The sequence below is a fragment of the Lacerta agilis genome, chromosome 1 (genome assembly GCF_009819535.1).
Source record: "Lacerta agilis isolate rLacAgi1 chromosome 1, rLacAgi1.pri, whole genome shotgun sequence".
Lineage (NCBI taxonomy): Eukaryota > Metazoa > Chordata > Lepidosauria > Squamata > Lacertidae > Lacerta > Lacerta agilis.
This window is the reverse complement of record NC_046312.1, coordinates 8,146,970-8,168,475: the sequence shown is the minus strand read 5'-3', so window position 1 is coordinate 8,168,475 and position 21,506 is coordinate 8,146,970. Positions and strand designations below refer to the sequence as shown.

General features: G+C 37.8%; 1 protein-coding gene across 2 annotated transcripts in view; it reads right to left on the bottom strand.

The window, feature by feature from the left end:
* Nucleotides 1-342: 342 nt before the first annotated feature.
* PPM1A (protein phosphatase, Mg2+/Mn2+ dependent 1A) overlaps nt 343-21,506 on the bottom strand; it is a 33,970-nt gene continuing 12,806 nt past the window's right edge. Inside the window, exons 2-6 of one of the 2 annotated variants that reach the window (XM_033172579.1) lie at nt 14,609-15,462; nt 13,512-13,629; nt 6,987-7,095; nt 5,086-5,143; nt 343-1,344 (exon numbers count right to left, since the gene is read on the bottom strand). In XM_033172579.1, the coding sequence (XP_033028470.1) occupies nt 1,297-1,344; nt 5,086-5,143; nt 6,987-7,095; nt 13,512-13,629; nt 14,609-15,442 (1,167 nt within the window). In that variant the 5' untranslated portion in view covers nt 15,443-15,462 and the 3' untranslated portion in view covers nt 343-1,296. The remainder of the gene's footprint in view (nt 1,345-5,085; nt 5,144-6,986; nt 7,096-13,511; nt 13,630-14,608; nt 15,463-21,506) is intronic. The other variant, XM_033172657.1, reaches the window with a different exon arrangement.

Sequence of the window (21,506 nt, the reverse complement as noted above, 5' to 3'; positions counted from 1 at the left end):
CTAAGTCAATGGGGCCATATAAAACATATCATAAAAAGTAAGATTGTCAGACTCTGACAAATGAGTTTTCATTAACAAGAGGCAAGTATAACTTCACATGATTCTCTCAAAGCAAAAATCTTGAAAGAAACTCATGGGAATTTTTTTTTCATTTCTGAAACCATATTACGTCTGCTAACTGGGGGGGGGGGGAATATTCACCTGTGCCTTGGGCAACAGTCAAGAGTTTCTCCCATTTCATAAATGGGTAATTAGTTAATAAAAAATATTTATCCACATGACATCTCATTTACAAGCATTTCAAAAGACAAGGGAGAAAGTAGTTACACATATATTGTTAAATTTTGTTGTTTTGTTAAATCAATCTTTATTGATATAATGGAATTCAAAGTATTTTACTTGGAACAGCAGCCAACCCAGCCAATCAGGATGATAAAAATGCTGCAGGCTTTTACTAAATAAAGACATAGCCTCTTACGTAACTGAAAATTAACTGAAGGTAAAGGTTTTTTAAAGGTGCAAATAATCAAGGCATTTTAACCCTCATGAACTATATTTCACTGCCATGTCACAAGGTTGGCAAACCTGTCCCATTTGTTCACTGAACTTCCCATATATTTCAATAGGATTTTTAGATCCCGCAGGAATTTTTTTTTTTTAATCGAACAATTAAAAGTTCAATGGAGAATGAACTGTTTTATCAGTTATTTTCCATACTAGAATTGCAATGATCTGCATTTATATAAAATAGCCTTTACACAATTTCTATGTACCTCCTGAGCACTTAGCTGGCGAGGTTGCTGCTCCCAGGTATCCAGAACCACAAATGTGAATGGAAAAGGGCTAGATTACTGTTGTTCAAAGCAACAAACCAAGCATTTAATCTAACCTTAATTGATGTAAAGCAGTTCATTATTAAATAAGCATTTTGTACAACCACAATTGCACTTTACAAAACAAAAATCATACAACATAAAATTGCTTAAGAGTCCAATTTACAACATATTGGTTTCAATATCACTTTTACAGAAGTCTGTTTTGCAATAGAAAATAAAAAGGGGAAAAAAAGATCATCAGTTCCTGGGCTAGGTGTTGGGACTGCTGTTTCCAGGTGTAGTCACTTTCGCCAACACATCTTTTCCCCTTCAAGTAAGGTGGAAGATGGATGTTAAGAAGGGTCACTGTGGGTAGGGTGCAATTTCCATCAGGATGTATGTAAACTCCACAGCTTTGATGGCAGTTTTACCACATATCATCGGTTGATGCAGAGTCCTTAAAGAAAAGAGAAGTAACCCTTTAAAGTCTGGAGCGCCCAAAATTACAGCAGTTTCTGGATAATCCAGACTGAAAAGGGTAGATACGGCGATAATTTTAGGATTCTGGTGTTCTTTACGTTCTGAAGAGCTTTACTCTGGGAATATTAATTTATGAGCGTTTAACAAAGATAAGATATCTAATACACAAAAGCTATTTAGGTCAGCCCTCCCTTGTAAATCATTAACATAAAAGCAGACTATTTTCAGGTGTCAAGAGTTAAATTTTCAGCTTCTGCTTTAAACCAGAAGTTATTCACACGTGTTCTCCTACAGTTTTTTCCAGTTTTCCTACCCCATAAAGCAAGCTGCTCTGTGTTCCATGCACTGCTCTGATTCACCAGAAGCGGCTGAGTCATGCTGGCCACATGACCCGGAAGCTGTACGCTGGCTCCCTCGGCCAGTAAAACAAGATGAGCGCCGCAACCCCAGAGTCGTCCGTGACTGGACCTAATGGTCAGGGGTCCCTTTACCTTTACCTTTTAAGGCAAGCTAGAAAGCAGGTTTCAGTGAAATCAACAGAACATCCTTAGAATTTAAAATCTAGGTACTCTAGACTCACATCATTAGAAGTATCTTTTTAGATGCTATTTATATAAAACAGATATTGTCCAACTGTCATTCACCTCTTTTCCTTAGTTATGTTTAAATGCTGAATAAGGCATTTCTGTGCCACATGCCAGTTCTGTGGAGAGGAAGAATGGCTTGGCTCACCAGATGCAAGACATCACCTGGGTACTACTGTAAGCAGCAGCTTCAGATGTTCAGTATCTAATGTAACTCAGCACTTTATAATCACAGTACTGACATGCAGTACTACTGCACCCTTTATTTCTCCAGATAAAGATGGATTTTTCTACTCCTCTGGCATTTGAAAGCAAAGCGTTAAGAGATTTAAGATTTCTAGAAATGTTGAAAGTAGCTAAGGGAAATGCAAATTAAAAAAACAGAGGCTAGAAATGCTTATTTTCATATACAGTGGTACCTCGCTAGACGAATGCCTTGCTAGATGAAAAACTCGCTAGACGAAAGGCATTCGCTAGCGAAAGGCTGTCTCGCAAGACGAATTTTCCTATGGGCTTTTTTTTTTTGGTCAAACCGCTCTTCCCCTGTTGGTGCTTCGCAAGACGAAATTTTCGCTATACAACAGCACTCGCAGAACAAATTAATTTCGTCTTGCGAGGCACCACTGTAACTTTTAATATGTTTTATGTATAACTATGCAAATTAAATTGCAGAGTTTGATATGTTTACTGAACCCAAAGGCACCTAAACATCTTGGGTTTTGTGAAAACAGGGACTCTGGCTTTAATCTCCCCCACCCCAAAATCTTCGGCTGTGCAGGACTTCAACTGTGTTTAGCTTCCCTGCACCCTAATTTCAGCTTGTCATTGTGTTGAAATCACAGTTAATAACAAACTTCGGCTAATTTAACAAACCAGCTTCATAACTTGTGGTTTGAAGTTTGCTAGATGTTCAAGCCAGTTTGCTACAAATCACACGGTCAGGTTAAAGGCCAAAGCCTTCTTGCCTGTCCACTCAAGGAGGTGGTGTGACATGAAAACACTATCACTGTAACCACACAGCTGGGGGAGAGCTAAGAGATTTTGCTTTCTATTTGGACCGATTTGGGATTGTTAAGTCTTCTAGCATGACAAATTGTGTTTGACACTAGCTATGGTGGATTTCAGACAAGCAAAGTTCAAACCAGTGTTTCTAAAACAGGCTCATTTAGACGCATTACGTTGGTATGAACCACATATTTGTCTCCAAATGACACAGAAAACATTAGCTGGCTTAGTGAAGGCTTCTGTGGTCATCTTCCCAGCCACATGGGACAGGGAGAGGAGAGTGCATGTTCCTAAATCATGTCCCACTAAACCAGATATGGGAAACCTTTTGGCCTCCAAATGTCACTGAATTACAACTTTCATCAACCCTGGCCATTCTTGCTAGGGCTGGTTTGAGTTGCAGTTCAGCAACATCTAGAGGACCAAAGATTCCCCACTCCTGCACACTGCAGCACAATATGCAGTCAGCAACTAAGGAAGGAAGGGTATAAGAATAGCCTGGGGTCCCAGTTGCCACTTTCTAAACAACATGACTTTGAGCAAGACTTAGGCTCTTAAATTAGGTGGCATTTTTGTGTTGGTAAAATACGGCATTATTAGTATTTTGCACGTTGCTGACCTAGAAAAAGGTTATGGTATTTTCTTTACGCTTCTGAATCTTGAGGTTGCTCACTTTTGATGCTTCTGTATACAGTATACTGATGTTCAAGAGAAGCCAACTGGGAAACTGGAGATTATCTTGCATAGCAGTCAAGTCATTTCAGTTTGGTTGGCATCCTCCACACCAGAAATGACAGGAATATATCTATTTCACCTTTTAACATATTTAAAAGCCTTGTGTTGGAAGTTGGCAAATTAGAAAGGCTTATACTATGCATAAAAAGCCCTCCAGTAACAGACTACTCACCAAGAATCTTCCAGTGCTTTTAAGACGAGTTCTCCAAAGAGGCGTCACTCAAAAGCACTACGCATGACCAGCCCAAGCAACCTAATTTCCTCCACTGACTCCATTTTGTCTACCCAGTTACATTTAGCCTGGTGCAAAATGCAGCGAGGTTGTGCTCACCCATGCAGTCTGAATTCAAGTACTTAATCTATCCTGGATTTGGTTTCTCTCCTGGCTGCCAGCCTCACACTATGAGCTTGTTTCTATTGCTCCACCCTTTATTCCCCCTTTTCTGCTTTTTCTAGCCTCTGCAAAGTGCACCAGATACAGGGTGATAAGCTATCTTAGTCATACTCAAAGCAGTCTCACTGAAATCGGTGGATTTAAGTAACTGAACCCATTCATTTCAGTGATTCTATTCCTTGTACAACTTAGTTGAGCATCACCACTGCCATGACACAAAGAAAACCCTTCTGTAGAATTATGTACAAAAGTTGTGCACTGCATTAGAAATGTGCTACTTTGATGTAAAATCAATTAGGACTTTGATGAGACCATGTGTGGCCACAAAAATAAAAGTAGTTCTGAGTATTAGAGACTTCTTAACCTGTTCCCAGCACCACGCAGAACAAGCACAAAAAGTCAACAATGAAAGGTCAACGATTGTGTAGATGCCATCCATATGCATGAATGCAGAGCTAAAAATGTTTTCCTTTCAACTCCCCAAGAACCTTTCTACAAGTGGGAAGGGTAAGTGTGCATGTGAGGTGTGTTATGTGCCAAGGAAATACCAACAAAGTGCAAGCACATGTTTGAGACAGAAGATGGGGTGCATGTGAAAATGAAGTGGAATAGTTGTGAAAATTAAGTGGTGAAACAAAAAATGCCAAGATTTTCAGTGTATTAGTCAGATAGCACTGCACACGGCATAATTCAATGATGAGATGGAGATAAGCTAATGGCTTGTCCACCTATGCTGAAGCCACAGCAAGAAAAAACCAGGTAGCCCAACTTGACACAACAGGCACCAATTCCACTTCTGACAGCCAAAGTACATTGCCATTCACATGCAACAAAATGTTTCTTTCTGCAAGCATTTTTACAGCTACAATTCAAATGGAAGGCAGCTGTGCATTGGGGACTCCCAACATCAGTGATAAACAGATCTCACAAATCTGATTATTATTATTTTTGCTTTAATGAACGTAATACATTTTAAGCACTGAAAAAGCAATCTTTCCATCAACTAAACTTGTGAAAATGGTCAGTAAGGACAGGCTGATGGGATGACAGGCTGGACAGCACTAATACTCACAGCATCATCATTTCTATAAGGATTCAGTCTGTTATAAACTGCTTCAATCACACTCCGTCTAAAGCAAGCAAAGGGGGAGAAAAGGGTTTTAAAGATCAGCAATTTCCCAAGGACAATTGTCATTTGAAAACAGATATTGTCAAAATAGAAATACCTTTAAAAAAGAAAAAAGGAAAGGAAACCCTTACATATTTATATATAAAAATGTGTGCCATCTTTCTGCCAACTGACATTCAAGGTAGTTTACCAGAATTCCATAAGACCATCAACTCTCATAACAGAAAACAAGCAGACAGAATAAAAACACATCATTATACAGAAATAGATAAAAGCAGCAGCTCAACTATTTCAGTAGTAGCCAGTTGACTATTAGGAGACCAAACTAGGCAGGAGAAGCACAGCGAAACAAAACAAAACAAACACTACAGCAAATTGAACCAAACTACTAGAACTACTTACCAAAATCCCAAATAAGGAAAGCAACATTTATTTTTAAAGAATTAATCAAGTACCAGAGAATGTCAGCAGAATGAGAGGTCCAAGGACAAAAGCATAGCACCACAACTAGTTATCCGCACCCAGTAGGGCTTGAATTCCCAGCAGCCCCAATACAATTATGCCTCTTGAAAATCCCATGCTCAAGCAACTGAGCATGTCTTGAACCAGGGGTTGAATCCCAGTACAGTACAGATGTGGATAAGAAATTCCCAGTAATACCCATCAGTACAGGAAAATCTGGGGCTTCAGTAAAGGTTCATCCCACAGATGGTTTGGAACTTTACTGCCAAACTAAGATGAACAGAAAGAACCCCGAACAGAGATGTAAGATTTAACACTCTCAATTCATCTCGGGTTCAATGGTAGTCAAAATGTCCTGTATCTCAGTGCCCAATAGCCTAACATCTAAAATTGTCAGAATGAAGAACGATTTGACATTACAGCCTTGATTATATTGTAATAATAGACCTTTTTATTTAATTACATTTTAATCCACTTTTCTACCTAAAGATAAATTCAAGGAAAGTAAGAATTAAAGATTCCTTGAATTTCTTCAAAATCTTAACAGATTAGGTTCAAAGCTACCAAATTACAAAAAAACCTAAAATTGTAACAAGTTCAAAACGGAGCAGACAACAGCATTTAAACTCCATTTTGAGAAGCAGTGTCTAAGGGGAAATGGGAGAGATAGCTGCTTATTGAAAGGCAAACTTCCTTAGGCAGGCCTTCCATGGTCTCAGTACCAGTACAAAAAAGACCCCCACATTTGTGTCCAAACAAACATCTGACAGTGGATGGACAAAGGGCACAATCTCAACAAATGATCTTATGGATGAAATGGCTTCATGTGAGCAGAAGCAATTCTTAAAGATACTCTGGTCCCAAACCATTTAGACGTAAACCAGTGTTTGAATTGACCCTGGAAACAGATTGGCAACTGGTGCTGCTTTATCATCCAAGAAAGACAACTATGAATTTGGTGAAAATGCAATACCATAAAAACCAGCATTATACGTAACAAATAAAAACTAATTTGTTTAAGCCAGTCAAAACATATAAATAAAAATATCTAAACCATTAGAATCAAACAAAGATTTAAAAGTGGCAAATATTTAAGAACTTCAGTTAAAGGATGAGGCCACTCTTAAAAATAGCCTGACCTTTCTTCAGCTGTGATATGACACAGGTTTACTTTTAATTTTAGAATCCACCTCCCAGTCTGCCACAGGGTATCACACATGCCTTCATTTCCATATTTAATATAATTCCAAATTTGAAAGAAAAGGTTAGGGTTAATAGTCGTAATGCCCCTTAAAAAATATTTTGGTGCCCCTCCCTTTTTAAGAGTGGCCTTATTTAAAGAATTTTAAATCAACAGCAGATTTATGCAGGTGTAAACTCACTTGCTTGCCAATTCACCCCCTGGTGGAAGGTTTGGGATGCTCTCAGTTTGTAATGTACGCATGACGTGGACTAAGTCTGGCACTCCTTCGCCCTGCTTCTTTATGATCTCTGGGAATCAGAAGTACTTTCTTTGTAAATTCAGTCCAAATGCAATTGAAAAGATTTCAACATTTGATTTTATCTAAGACAGACTAAGATTTCAAAACCTTTGTCATATTGAGTATTGTATTTACAGTGTCTCAGGTACCATAAGAAAATAAGCAGGATGGAGAAAACAGTTCTACATTGGCATCTTTCCCATGTATTTCCTACAATAAAACTTTTGGAAGCATACAATATATTAATCTGATTAGATCATTATCTAAAAATATCAATGATACTCTCGAAGTAAGGGAGCTTGCTCTAAAAGAGCACTGAGATCTTAGGTGCTTATACTGCCTGAGATGAAAACAAATTAGTTATAAATTGATTTCACAGAAAAATGAAACAACCATTTTCAGTAAATGAAAATGATACACTCCAACAGACCAATTTTAAGAGTTTTATAAACTGAAATATTATAACATGAGTGACGTGATAGGAAACATACTATCTTGAACAAAAATAAGAGTTGTGAAATGACAAAAGATGCACTGCATAGGTAATAATGCTCAAAACTAATTTGCGCAAAAATTAAACCCCATTTTATGAATTGTTAAAATAATCAAGAATCTGATTTCAGCTGCAGCATCCTTTACTTTCAAGCAGTATTTGAACACCAAATATTTGAACACTTCAAACTTCTTAATCCATCTTAAAATCAATTAACAGATAATCTGCATTATTCAGAGAACATCAGGTGCCAAGATTTTAAAATCTCATTAATGTAACAAATCATAGGTCAGATATTCAAAAGTGTTTTAGACCACCAACTTAGGTTGTTTGTTGATTTATAAAATATAACTATTAAAACTGACAATATTAGGATATGAATATTTGCCTTTGAACATGTCACACCACTGGTCCATCTAGCCCAGCAGCAGTCTTCACTGAAAGTGGCTCTTCAAGGTCTCAAGCTCAGGTTTTTTCTACTTTGCTACTTGACAGCATTTAACTGATGACGTTAGAGGGATCAAGCTTGGAAACTTTCACTTGCAAAGATTTCATTTTGCAATCCAATAAACATCCATGATTATAATGGATGCTTTATTAGGCATACAATAGCTTTAATTAAAGTAGCAGTTTGGTATATTGGCCAGCACACTTGAGATTTCATGAAAACACCTGTAAAATGAGCTTGATGAGAAGTGCAGTTTTCTCAAAACTGCATGTAGTATCAACGTAACACCCAAAATAAAATAAGGAATGTCGTGCTACCAAATTTAACTTTTTAGTCTATAACAGTGAGGCACATGCAGACAATATGACACAAGAACACAGCCAGTGGAATAGGAGCACAAAAACAGATTTTCAGTAACCTTTCAGTCCCTGCAAGTTTTAGCTCAATTTGTAGGCTTAATATATAGTAGCCAATAGCAAATAGTCAGGGGGAAAGTCTTGACAGCTGTCAAAGTACATAGATATCAAATTTAATTCCCTATAAATGCTTCTCTTTTTTTTCCTTTTAAAGAAAGATTAGTGAATAGTGGCCAGGATCTGAAGAGCTGCTTAGGCAAAAGCAAGGGGCTTGGCATTAACCCACTGAAACCATCTATTCTCTTCTCCAAGGCCCACATGTCCATCACAAAAGCAGACTGCTTGGGGAGGGGGGGACAAGTTCCCTTGATACCACACTGATAGTTGCACAGTTCTATGGATCCTGGACAGTATTTCAAAGCAAATACTTTTATTTTTGTTTTGGCTAAACATTTTGAAGGTGAAGTACTAAGGCCAGAATCTGTATTTTACCATCAACTATTTAGGACAAAGGCTTCTAATACTGAAACTGAATAAAGAGCAAAGATATCAGATTTATTTTGCCAAGTTCTTTTATTGTGAGTTGTGAACATCTAGTATAGTCTACATCATTCTGATGCTATGTTATGTTTTGTACAAAAATAAAGGGATTAAAATTTATCTGAACTACACAGTTCAATAACCTAAAGCTACAGTACATTTAAAATACATTCTCCACTAAAATACATTTATACTCAATAGAAATATATGTACAATCCACAAATTATTTATGGCACAAATGGAACCAATCTGTTGGCCTTCATCTTGCAATATCTTTTTTGTGTCCATGCATATTGTAGCTTCTCATTAACTTAAAACACTTTCTCAAACTGCAGCACAAGAAGATTAATGAAAGACAGATGAATAGTGTTGACTTCAACTGCTCTTATCTAAAAGGTGGCTGTGGTTTTAGAAGTCTGAGAAACACTGTATTTCTACACGTGGGTGAACATGTTCTTGCATCCAAAGACCTACTTACTTCCGTCTTCTAAATGAGAGAAAATGTCTATACTGAAACATGTGTTTTACTGAAGATATATAGTCTACACTGAGGTGATCACACTCAATTAATTCACTGAAACACAGACATCTAGTTATAATAGTCAACATATACGTATTACAAAACGTATTTCAAAACAGTTTCCCCACCCAATCCTTAAAGTGCTGCATCTGTGCAAGCTCCACAAAAATTAACAAGAGCTTGCACTGATGGAGCAGCTTAAGGATCTTAGTAATGAAAAGCTCATACCAAGAACAAACTCAGTTGGTCTCTAAGGTGCTACTGGAAAGAATTTCCTATTTTGTTTCGAAAAGTTGAGGGTTTTTGTTTTGAAGAGCTGGGCTAGTCCCACAGGGTTGGATCCAGACCTGCTGATCCATGAAATGAAGAGCTCCCTTTCATTTGCAGAAGTGAGTTGGGTCCAGTGGAGGTTCCTACTCAACAAACTGGACACTCCAATGGGCAAAAGGTGGGAAGAAATTTCCATCAGTTACTCCTCCCCCCATGCAGCTCCACGCACTCTATTGTAGTTTTTTTGTGGCATACCAGAATGCCATGGGGAGTGGGGGGAGGTGAAGATCACCTCTATCTTCTTCTGCCTGCAAGAGCATACAGTATATGGAACTGAACTCTGTGCAACTCCAGATCCAACTCATTGTCTGTAATCCTTGAAGTATTTTTTTGAATAAACTTTTCAAATATGTAGTTTATATTGGATGTTGCAGGTGGGATTAGTATTATTTACTACACAATTACAGCTGAAATTGTTTGACATTGATATAAAATAGATTAGAACAGACAGCAGAATTCATAACTGCCATATATGTTTTTCTAAACAAGTCACCAACATAGCTCCTTCGCAAAAAGAAACAAAATTGAATGGTGAAATTAAGTATTTTTCCTAGTGCATTAGGTGAAAAGTACAAGCTCTTAGGCCTGGTCAGGCTGTAAATTAAAATGTGTCCAATCTTATAACTTGATTTACACCATTTCAGTAGCCATATAATGGTAAAACTGTTTTCAGCTACCATTTTTAAAATTTCAATTTGATATGTACAAAGCAAAATTGCTTACAGACAGGCCCGTGCAGAGCTTTTCTGAGGCCTGGGGCTGAAGTCTTGTTAGAATAAAGTTATAAACTCAAACAAAAAAAGCAGTCAGTCCCTTGTGGGGCACCCTGGCCAGCTTAGCTCTCACCCAGTGCCCCCCCCCTTGCATGGGCCTGCTTACAGATCTTCATTATATAGGACAATTTTAAAATTATAACTCAGATTTCACAAACACTAATTTAGGGCATTTTAGGGAGATTGAAGAAACAGGTTATTAAGCACATTTTGAATTATTCAACAGTTACATAGTCATTTTTATTTTCCTGTGAATTTATTCAACCAAGTAGTTCCGTTAGCACAAGAACTGTGCAATAGAACTAGCCCCCACGTCCCCTTCACAGCATGTTCACCCCAACCCTCCAAAACAGTTTGGGAGTCAGTACAGAGGGATGAGTAGGGGGAAGTTCTTTTGTGCAAACGGAAAATCTTACATATGTGGAACTACTTTGTTGGATATTGCACATAACCAGAAGACACCGGGTTGTAATCCAAAACTGTATGAGAGGAAGGCAACTTGTGCCATGGATTATTCCCTCCCACCTCAGTAGCTCCCTATAGCCCCGCCCAAGAGCCTTGCTTGAGGGCTGGAGGACCTATCAAATTTTGTAGGCTGTGTCGTGTCCAGGACAGGAGTATTTGAGGAAGAGGGGAATTGCCTGAAAGCTGATTCCTTTCACTGCAGCTCCATATACAGCCTACCAAAGAGGCTTTCTGGGGGAAGGGGGTACAAGGGGCTGCAGGGGGGAAGAGGTAAAGAGAAAAATACAACTATAGAGTTGGCAGGGGACTCAAAGTTAGTTTATTCAACACTGAAACCCATTACCAGAGAACAATTGCACATGTTGCCTTCCATTCACAGCACACTGAATAGAAACAGGCATGCTTGAAACTTTGACAGTTTCCAGTTCAGAACAGGTCCCAAGAATGCCTAAATTGATCTTTAACACGCCTCAGTTTTTAAAAGTAGGATAGGGAAATAATGCAAAAAATGTAAATGACAACACTGTATTAACTGGCAGCTCCCTTTAAGACTCCTCTTGTGCCAAATCCCCAAACTGCTTTTTGAACTCAGGAAAATTCAAAGAACAATTCAAGAGGGGGACTAAACAGAAAGTATTCAAAATGCTGAGGTATATTCACACTGCCCTTTGGATCGTAGCTATGGCATCTATTCACAAATTAAAGTCTAGCTAATTCCACTTACAAAGAAAGAACTAAGGTCAAGTTTCATTTATGAACATGGATTTTGTTACACACACACTCATCAGTGAAATGGTTTCAGTCATATGGGATAACAAAAAAGCCTATGCATACAAAGTGCTTCCACACTTATAGATGAGGATAAATTATTTTCCTTTCTTGCTGTAGCTCCTTATATCTATCAAATACTGCTTGGATGCCCAAACCTTCCTAAGCAACTTTTCAGGTGGGGCAAAGAGCTGCAGTAGAACAAACTTTTTGCAAATTCTGGTGCAGTTTTGCCACACTTTACTTTGGTTCCCAAGGATGAAAAAGTGTGGACAAACAAGAAAACACAAGTATTATTTTCTGATGCCTCTTCTCATTTGATCTATTAAATATTGATGAACATCTTACTAGGTTATTAGAAACATAACATTCCTTGCCCCCAGTTACCTTCTGAATACTATATATGCCACAATTTGTAACATTCATGGAAAGTGACTCCAAAACATGAATATCAGTGGTCACTAACTGCAATTCTCCCAGTGTAAAGAGAATGTGCTATAATAGGAGCATAATTAAGAATTACATCACTACTACTACGGAGCATTTGAATAAAACTTTCAAGAGTTCAAAGTGCTTCACATTCATAATCTTGCTGTATTTCTTACAACCACCCCATAATATCGTTCAGTATTATGATCCCTCTAGTTAAAATGGAAGGGAAGGGGGTCAAGAGTAGTAAGTTCATGGCCAAAATGAGATTGAATCAGAGACTTCCTAATACGAAGCTCACTCTCCTAGGCACTACATGACACCAATTCTCAGTAAACAAGCCATTGAATCAATTTAAGATGACAAAATATTAAATAAACAACATTTATGCTCAGCACAGTTAAGCGTCAACAGAATAAAAAAAAATAAAGTGCAAGAGATTTTTAAAAACTCATTCATTAATTAATATGGCAGGCGTAAAAATATTTCATGTTAGTGCATGGGACTTATGACTTCAGAGCCTTTAATCACCTTATGTTTAGGTCCATTACACTATATTATTATAATTATTATTATTATTATTACCACCACCACCATAATCAAATTTGTTGGTCACTTTTTTGCCACAGGCACTCAGCAAATTCAGTTTTTAAAAATCTAATTTTTACTTAACTCAACATTCACAATAAAATGGTTTCTTTATTTTGGAAATAAACATATATTACAACTTATAGTTTCAATACATACTTACTAAGTCCTGCTGAACATACTGGAACATCTAAGGAAACATGCACAGTATTGCACTGCACATGTTCAAAGGCACTATAATACAGTGTGAAACACCTTTTAAATTCATGTTTTAACCAGAACCAGTTTTGGACCATATGGCACAAAATTATATGAAACGCAAAATACCAGATTAAATTATCTATGACAGTACTTATTTCAAATTTACTATTACACAAGCATAACAGATATTAATAAACTATTAATTTAAATTTGATCATATTATGATGGCTAACTGTCTTCTCAGCAACCAGGATCAAAAATTGCTTACAGTCTAGAATTATTGCTGGCAAAGAGCCCCATCATAAATGTTATACTCAAATCTTTCTCCAATGTAAGGACACCTATTTTGACAGGACATACTAGACATATCCAAAAAGGCAAGAAAAGTACCTTTATGTGAGGTGTAATGCTGAATGGCACTTAAGAATTAAAGAAAAAGCTTATAGATGCTTAGGACTTAGCTGTTGGGCATTTGTTTAGAAATAAAATTACTTATTTTTTTTTAAAAGAGCCACCTTCTACTCTGCTTTCCAGGAACTTGTCCAGCTCTGCTTCTCTCTTCACTGCCTCTGGTAATACCTTTGGTGCATTTGGGAAACAGATCAATATCACACTCATGTTGTCTCGGCTTCCCTGGAGTGGGAGGGGTAGAGAAAAAGAAAAGAGTTTGATTTTCCAGCATACCGTTCACACAAGTCTGACAACTTTCTTTACATTAATACAATAAAATGCTAGTAATAATAACTTTCACCAATTTCTCATTCCATCACTGAATGTGAGAAAGTATCCATTTGCTTCTATAACTCTTGTTCAACAAAGTCACTTTGTTCAAAGCTTACATGAGTTATTCTGACTCCCCTTTTGGCAAAATACAGATTGCAACTGCAATACTAGTAACACAACAAAGCACACTGTCTCAGTGATAATATTAAAGGCATAGTCTCCAACTTCTTGCATACTTTTTATGAAAGTGAAGGTTAATGAAACAAATGAGGAATGGGTAGTTTAGCTAAGCTACAGAATAGAAAAAGAAACAGTTTTTCAACAAAAGGCCTATTTGGCCTAAACTAGATTAAACATCTGTTGCATGTATCTTTTGGCCTGCTCCCACCAAACCTCCATGATACAAATTTTAAGAAAAGTGTGGTGGTGGAGAAATATTAGTAAGTAAAATTAGAGGTGATGTCCAATTTGACTATATGAGATCAGTGGCTTAAAATAATTTACTAATGCAAATGTTTTTCTTCAAAGAATGTAGAAAGCTGCCTTATATAGTCAGATGATTGGTCCATCTAGCCTAGTATTGTTCACACTGACTGGCAGCAGCTTTCCAGGTTTTCAGATGCTGAGGATTGAACCTTGGATCTTTGGGTTGCAAAATGTTAACTGCCAATGAGCTACAGTCTTTCCCCTACATACAAAATCCAGCAACCTAGTAGCAAAGCAAGTTAGATTTAAGCATGTGTGTTCAATATTGGTCCCAGAGAGTCAAAAGCCAGCTAAAATTGTGACTGACAAGGTACCACTTTCAACACCAACCATATCCATCGTTTTCCAACACTACAACTAATCATACACATTTCAATATATCCCATATAAAACTTCTGGCTACCTTATACAAGCAGGTGTCGACTATCTCATTGCAAACCCTTTCAAGGTCATCAGTGACTTCAAGCCTTGATCTGACAAATTCACAAAGCTCTTCATTTCCCATAACATCCCAGATGCCATCACAGGCCAGTATGATGAACTGATCATCATCTTCTGATCTCTCAATTTCATAAACTTCAGGCTCAGGTGAGACAAGCTGCTCTGTAGGGCCTTTCCCATGGACACATTTGTAATCAAAGTCTCCAAGTGCTCTAGACACAGCGAGGGAGCCATTCACACGCTGAATCATGACTGAACCACCTGCATTCTGTATACGTTCTTTCTCCAGTGGATTATTTGGTTTGTGATCTTGTGTAAAGAAATAAACCTTTCTGTTTCTACAAAGTAATCCTCTAGAATCTCCACAGTTGATAAAATAAGTGTGCTGGGGAGAGATGAGGACTCCCACAGCTGTTGACCCGCTTCTGTCCGCACCATGCTTCTTCTCAGAAAGTAGCCTCATTTGTTCATCAATTTGCAGAAAACCTGTTCTGATTCCTGTCTTTACATTTTCCACGGATGGCGAAGCTCCACGGCCTTTAAAATCATGATTGCTTGTGATGTGATCTAATAAATGCTCGCAGCAGTATTTGGCAACTTGGGATCCAGCGTGTCCATCATACACAGCAAAAAAAGACCACCCGTCAAGTCCATTTGGTAAGCCAATTACAGCTGTATGTGCATCCTCCATCTCAACTCGCCAACCTTGCATGCTACTTAGCCCATAACGTAGTCCATTGCCCTGCCCTTGGGCATTGTGCTTCTCCATCTTTGGCTTATCTAAAAATGCTCCCATGATGTCTTGTTCTTTAAGATCTACAGAGACAAAAAGATCTGTTGTTAAGCTATTTTAAAGACTGTTAACAGTTTAACATGTTGCTTAAAGAAAACACGAACCTGAACTGCAGTGCTTACTATACGAAACAGACAGAATATGTTTAATTAACGTGGGGCTGAACTGTTCAGCTTTTGTGGCTTTGTGAACTTCACTCTTGGGAATAGTTTGTGTATTATTATAAATATTTAAATTGTTACTATGCAAAAGAATGGCTTGCCCTTTATTAATGTGGCTTTTATCAAAACATCTGCAGTAAGTGTAAATAAATCAAACCACATCTCAGACTCTTAAGAAATAAACAACCCTCAGTGGATTCTTGGTTGCACTGTACAGTAATATTTTCAGTCACCCATTTGTATACCAACACACCAAACCCAGATTTCATTAGATCAATCTTGTCATGCATTTGGCCAGTAACCATCATGGAAGCTACCTGGAATGGAACATCCCCAAATGGAAAGCAGCGAGTGTGTGTTTGTGGTTTTGTGCGTGTTTGTGTTTGTATATATATATAGTCATGATGGTGACTATACTGGACCAAAATCAATTCACTGGTTTCAAGACTGTGACATTTTGCCCTGTTCTGGGATTTTTAATGAAAAGCATGCTATGAGACCCCTAAATAAATGAATAAATCCATTTATTGCCCATCTATGGTGAAAAGTAATCTATAAATACTGGGAAATCTACATAAATAATTTTCTCTTATCTTTCAGTGAGTAGATTTCAAGGCTGCTTGTCAATATCCTTCTTAAACTGTGGCACCTGGAACTGGACCAAGGCAGAATAGAGTGGTACTATTACTTCCCTTGATCTGGACACCATACTTTCTGTTGATGCAGCCTAGAATAGCATTAGCTTTTATTGCTGCTGCTTCACACTGTTGACTCATGTTGAACTTGTGGTCTACTAAGAACCCCGAAATCCTTTTAACATGTAAGCCAGGTATCCCTCATCTTTTATTTGTGCAGCTGGTTATTCCTGCCTAATTTGTACTGCTACATCAACAGATGTGCTCCAAGGGGAAAATAAGAGGACAAAATTGACTGAACTGGGCTATGGACATAGTTGTGACTTAAGACTGTAAATCATACTTGCATCTGCTTAGCATCATTAATTTTTATGTTTTTGTTTGAAAGAGCACAGCTTGTACTAATCACAACAGGTAAATGGTAATGGCACACTGTTCCAGTATATCATACATCTTTAAGTGATGTTTTTCTTCACAGATTCTCATTGTTTATTCTACCTGAACCAATTTTAGAAACAAAATCTGTATTCATGCAATAGTTACTTAAGATGCATAGTTATTGAAGAAGTTTTCCAAAGAAATCATCCATCTATTTAAAAAATAATGTATCTTATTCTTAACACATAAAAAATTCTTTAAGCAAACATACAAATTCCACATTATATACAATACCCAAAGTGTTAAAGTGAAATAAAAGTATCCAACTATGCTTCAGTCATCTACAAATGGGGGTGTGCATACAATTTCAACTAACAACTGTACTGGAATGCTTTGAAGCCTCAAAAAATATTCTGAGTAAATTTCACACCTTTTAGAAAAGTAAGAGTTTCGTACAAGATGGCAAAATCTGTAGCTTTCCCCTTAGAAAAAAACTGAATGCAATGCATCAAATATTCAATCAACCAGGCCGCCAAACATCTGCAAAGCCACAATATACAGTACGCTGCATTCAGCCTTAAGATCAGGGATAGGCAACCTAAGGCCCGGGGGCCGCATGCGGCCCAATCACCTTCTCAATCCAGCCCATCGACGGTCCAGGAATCAGCTTGTTTTTACATGAATAGAATGTGTCCTTTTATTTAAAATGCATCTCTGAGTTATTTGTGGGGCATAGGAATCTGTTCATTACTCCCCCAAGAAAATATAGTCTGGCCCACCACATGGTCTGAGGGACGGTGGACCGGCCCACAGGTGAAAAAGGTTGCTAACCCCTGCTTAAGATAATATGTTGTGCATGCCTGGCATGGCATGGTCTCCCACACAGTGGAATATGAATGATCTTTGGATTTAACCATTCTATATAGATTTCAGGCCAGTTGTCTACACAATTAGGAAGTAACCCTGCTTGCTGGACAGATGTAAGAACCAGGGGAATAACTGGCCACAGATCTAGGTTTGGGGATGAGAACATAGAAGAGCCCTGCTGGATCAGAGCAAAGGCCCGTCTAGTCCAACATCCTATTCTCACCGTGTATGTAAAGCCTTTATTGCAACAGGAAACACTGGCTGTAGCACAGTGAGGGTAATTAAGGGACACTATTGTCATAAAGATGGAAGAACAGGAAATAGAAGAGAGAGATGAAGCAGAAATCTTTGGGGACAACAGGTTTAGACAGGGGAAAGAACAAGTACAAGAGCAGGAAATGCTGCCCGAATATGCTGTTTCATGTGTCTTTTTTATTTTATTGCTGCATTAGATCTCAGAGTGATTCTATTTGAAGAATCTTTTGTAAGCAGCTTTGGAGAGCTTCTCAGGGCTATAAAGCAGGATGTAACTACTCTGAATAATGAATATATAATACTAGGAAAATACACATGACTCTTAGACCTGAATTTATCTATTCTGAATTGTGGAGCAAAAAAGTATGTAATTGCTCACAGACTGTTGAAGAATTAATAATAATAATACCCCGCCCCTGGCTGGGTAAAAGATTTTTGACAGGTACTTATCAAGACCCCTTTCTTTTATAACCCTCTGCTTTTTAAGGAGTCAACAAACATATTTTTAATCCCTAAGAACCAAGCCTAGACAAGGCTGATAAAGCAGTGTTTTTCAACCTTTTTTGGGCAAAGGCACACTTGTTTCATGAAAAAAATCACAAGGCACACCACCATTAGAAAATGTTAAAAAATTTAACTCTGTGCCTATATTGACTATATATAAAGTAATTTTTCAATTTTTCCCACGGCACACCAGGCAACATCTCGCGGCACACTAGTGTGCCGCGGAACAGTGGTTGAAAAACACTGTGATAAAGCATCAGAAATTGCAGAATTTTTGGAGATGCATAAGCCACCAAGCCTAGCACTTCACTGTCCAGAGACAAGACTGCAACTTCCAAGCAAAGCATTCACTCAGTATTCCCTCATATCAACTCTTTCTCATACCCAAGATTGAAACATGGCTCCGTAACTAGATCTTGTATATCATAATAGAAGAAGAGTTTGGATTTGATATCCCACTATCACTACCCGAAGGAGTCTCAAAGCGGCTAACATTCTCCTTTCCCTTCCTCCCCCACAACAAACACTCTGTGAGGTGAGCGGGGCTGAGAGACTTCAGAGAAGTGTGACTAGCCCAAGGTCACCCAGCAGCTGCATGTGGAGGAGCGGAGACATGAACCTGGTTCCCCAGATTACAAGTCTACCGCTCTTAACCACTACACCACACAATGGCTAGGAACATGAGCTGTGAACAGTCTCAGTTGAATTATCACCTACCTTAGAAAAGTTTTAAGCACTACCAAAATATGAGATGAGCAATGAATACTTGAAAGAAACCATATAAACATTCATATGACCACTGAACACAAAGGGAAATCTTATAAAAACATGCCTCAATCCCTTATTAGCTGATATATTTATCTGTCTATTAGCTAAACAAGTATGTTGAAACTGTTATTGCATTGCCATTCACTTCCTTCCCAAAAGTCTAAAGTGGTTATCATATGATTGCAATTCCTCCAAATATAAGGGCTGGGATGCAGGTCAAATAATACATGAAGTCAGGAATGCATACATGGCAGTCTCTTTTTATATCATCATGGGATTATTCAAGAATGAAGGCCTTGTGTTTCACAGACCTGCAAGACTCAGGGAGAAAGTCAGGTCTGTGCATACACAAACACACACACTCCTCATTTTGCAACAGGCACCCTGCAATTCTTGGGTGCATCTGCTCTGCTCCCCTGCCCCAAATCACTTACATGTCCTAGTTTCTCCTATGGGTTATATGCTGTACTTATACGTATTCTTTATACAAGATCATGAGGTTCAAGTGGAAACATGAAGCAAACACATAAATGGTCAACACAATCGCACAATTCACTTGTTTCCAGGAGTCACAACTACAACCATGTCCACTGCATATATTTTATGAAAGAGGGGCTTCCATCTGATCTGGTATGGTGTTCCAGAAAAGAATGATGTCATCTAGAGATTTATTTATTTGTAGGATTTTCTCTAACACTTCAATAAATGTTTCTAGTTTACAGGATATGAGTTAGTTGCTGCACTCCTCAGGGTGACTATTCTCGTCTTGGGGCCAAAAATATTTGAATTAGCAAAATGTGGTTTGTGTAAACAAGAATCTGACCCGGTCTGCAGGGCAAACAAACCACAGCTTGCTGTTCAGATTTAACAGAAAACTATGATTTCCCACAAACCAAGAAGCAGCAAATGAAGTGGAACATTGAGGAGTATTCGTTTGTGTGAGCAGAGGGCCTGTTCCGATTAACACAAGGCTAGGGAATCTTTCCTCCTGCGATGGCTGCATCCGTTCAGGCATAAAATTTGTCAGGGGCCACATACCAGTGATGAAAGGGAGTGCCACTCCACAGTCACACACCCGATTCCATCAAGTCATGCTCACATGCAAGCACACCCATTCATTCTCTTTCACACATACCATCTATTCAATTCGCACACCAGCCCCTCACTACAATTTGCACTGAGAAAAAAGCTCCTATTCATTCCAATGGACCCCCCCCCCCCCGGCAACAAGCAGGGGTTGATGCAGATAGAAACCCTTGCTGGGGTAAGAGGGACTTTTACCTTTTGCTCCTTGCTATGGCACAATGTAATCCAACATGGTGCCAACATTCACTCCAATGGATCATTTCTTGACAAAGCAAATTGCAAATACCAATCCTGATCAAAGCCACATCAAGGTGCATAGAGTTAAAGCCCCACTACACCCCATGCCAGAGTCCCAATCCAAATTTGGCCCACTGTGCTCAGTATTTACTACTTTTCTGTGCTGGTTGAGGATGAAAAGAGAGCAGTAGGGATCTCAAGGAATGGAACCACTGTTATGCACTACACCTAGTGTCTCCACAGTATATTGCTTTTTCCAGGGTGGATAAAAATCAAAGATTTTTTTAAAAAATAAAAAAAAAATCTGATTTTTTTTATTTAAATTGGATTTTTTTGATTTAAATCAGATTTTTTAAAATAAAATGCTTTTTGGGGAAAATATATTACCATCCAAAGGTTATTCAATCATGAAATAAAGATTAGTTTTTTAATTATGTAGAATAAAGCTGTATATGTTTAATTTTTTGGTAAATAAATTCCATTAATCCATTCACAATGTCATTTATGCTCTTCCAGAGGTTTTTGTATGATTATTGGGCAGTTTCTCTGCCTACAAGATATTATCACGGATGCTTGGTTTACTTTTGCAGTTCTCAAAACTGAATTTGACTCAGCAGAGATCACATGCCTCTTCTTCACAGCAAAAATGTTATAACATGAACAGAGTTGAGAAAAAGACCGTAATCCTATTGTTCTACAAACCTATGAATACAGAATCAACCCCTTTAGTGTTAAGTTTCAAGAAGTTCAGTGAATAGAATAGAAACAATATTTTTCTGATTGTTTGGAGTGGAATGGATCTAATAAATCTATTTACCGGTAAATTGTTATTATTAAGGTAATGATTATTTTTCTCCTTCCTAAGTACAACAGAAAAGTTGTCCAAATATGAATGATTAACCTATTGAACTGGGGATAAAAAACTAATATGAAAAGTTGTTATTCTATAAATCTTCATCTACTTGCATATTAAAGTTATACCAGCAAGAATTAGTCTTTATGTAGAAAACTGTGATTTAAATCAAGACATACTGACTAGTGATTTAAATCAGTTTGATTTAAATCAAATCCACCTTGCTTTTTACCTTCAACAATAATTTTTCATATTTTATCATAGGTTTTTGAACTTTGTGCATCTAATAGGTTGTATAGTAGTGATACCTTACTATCATGTTT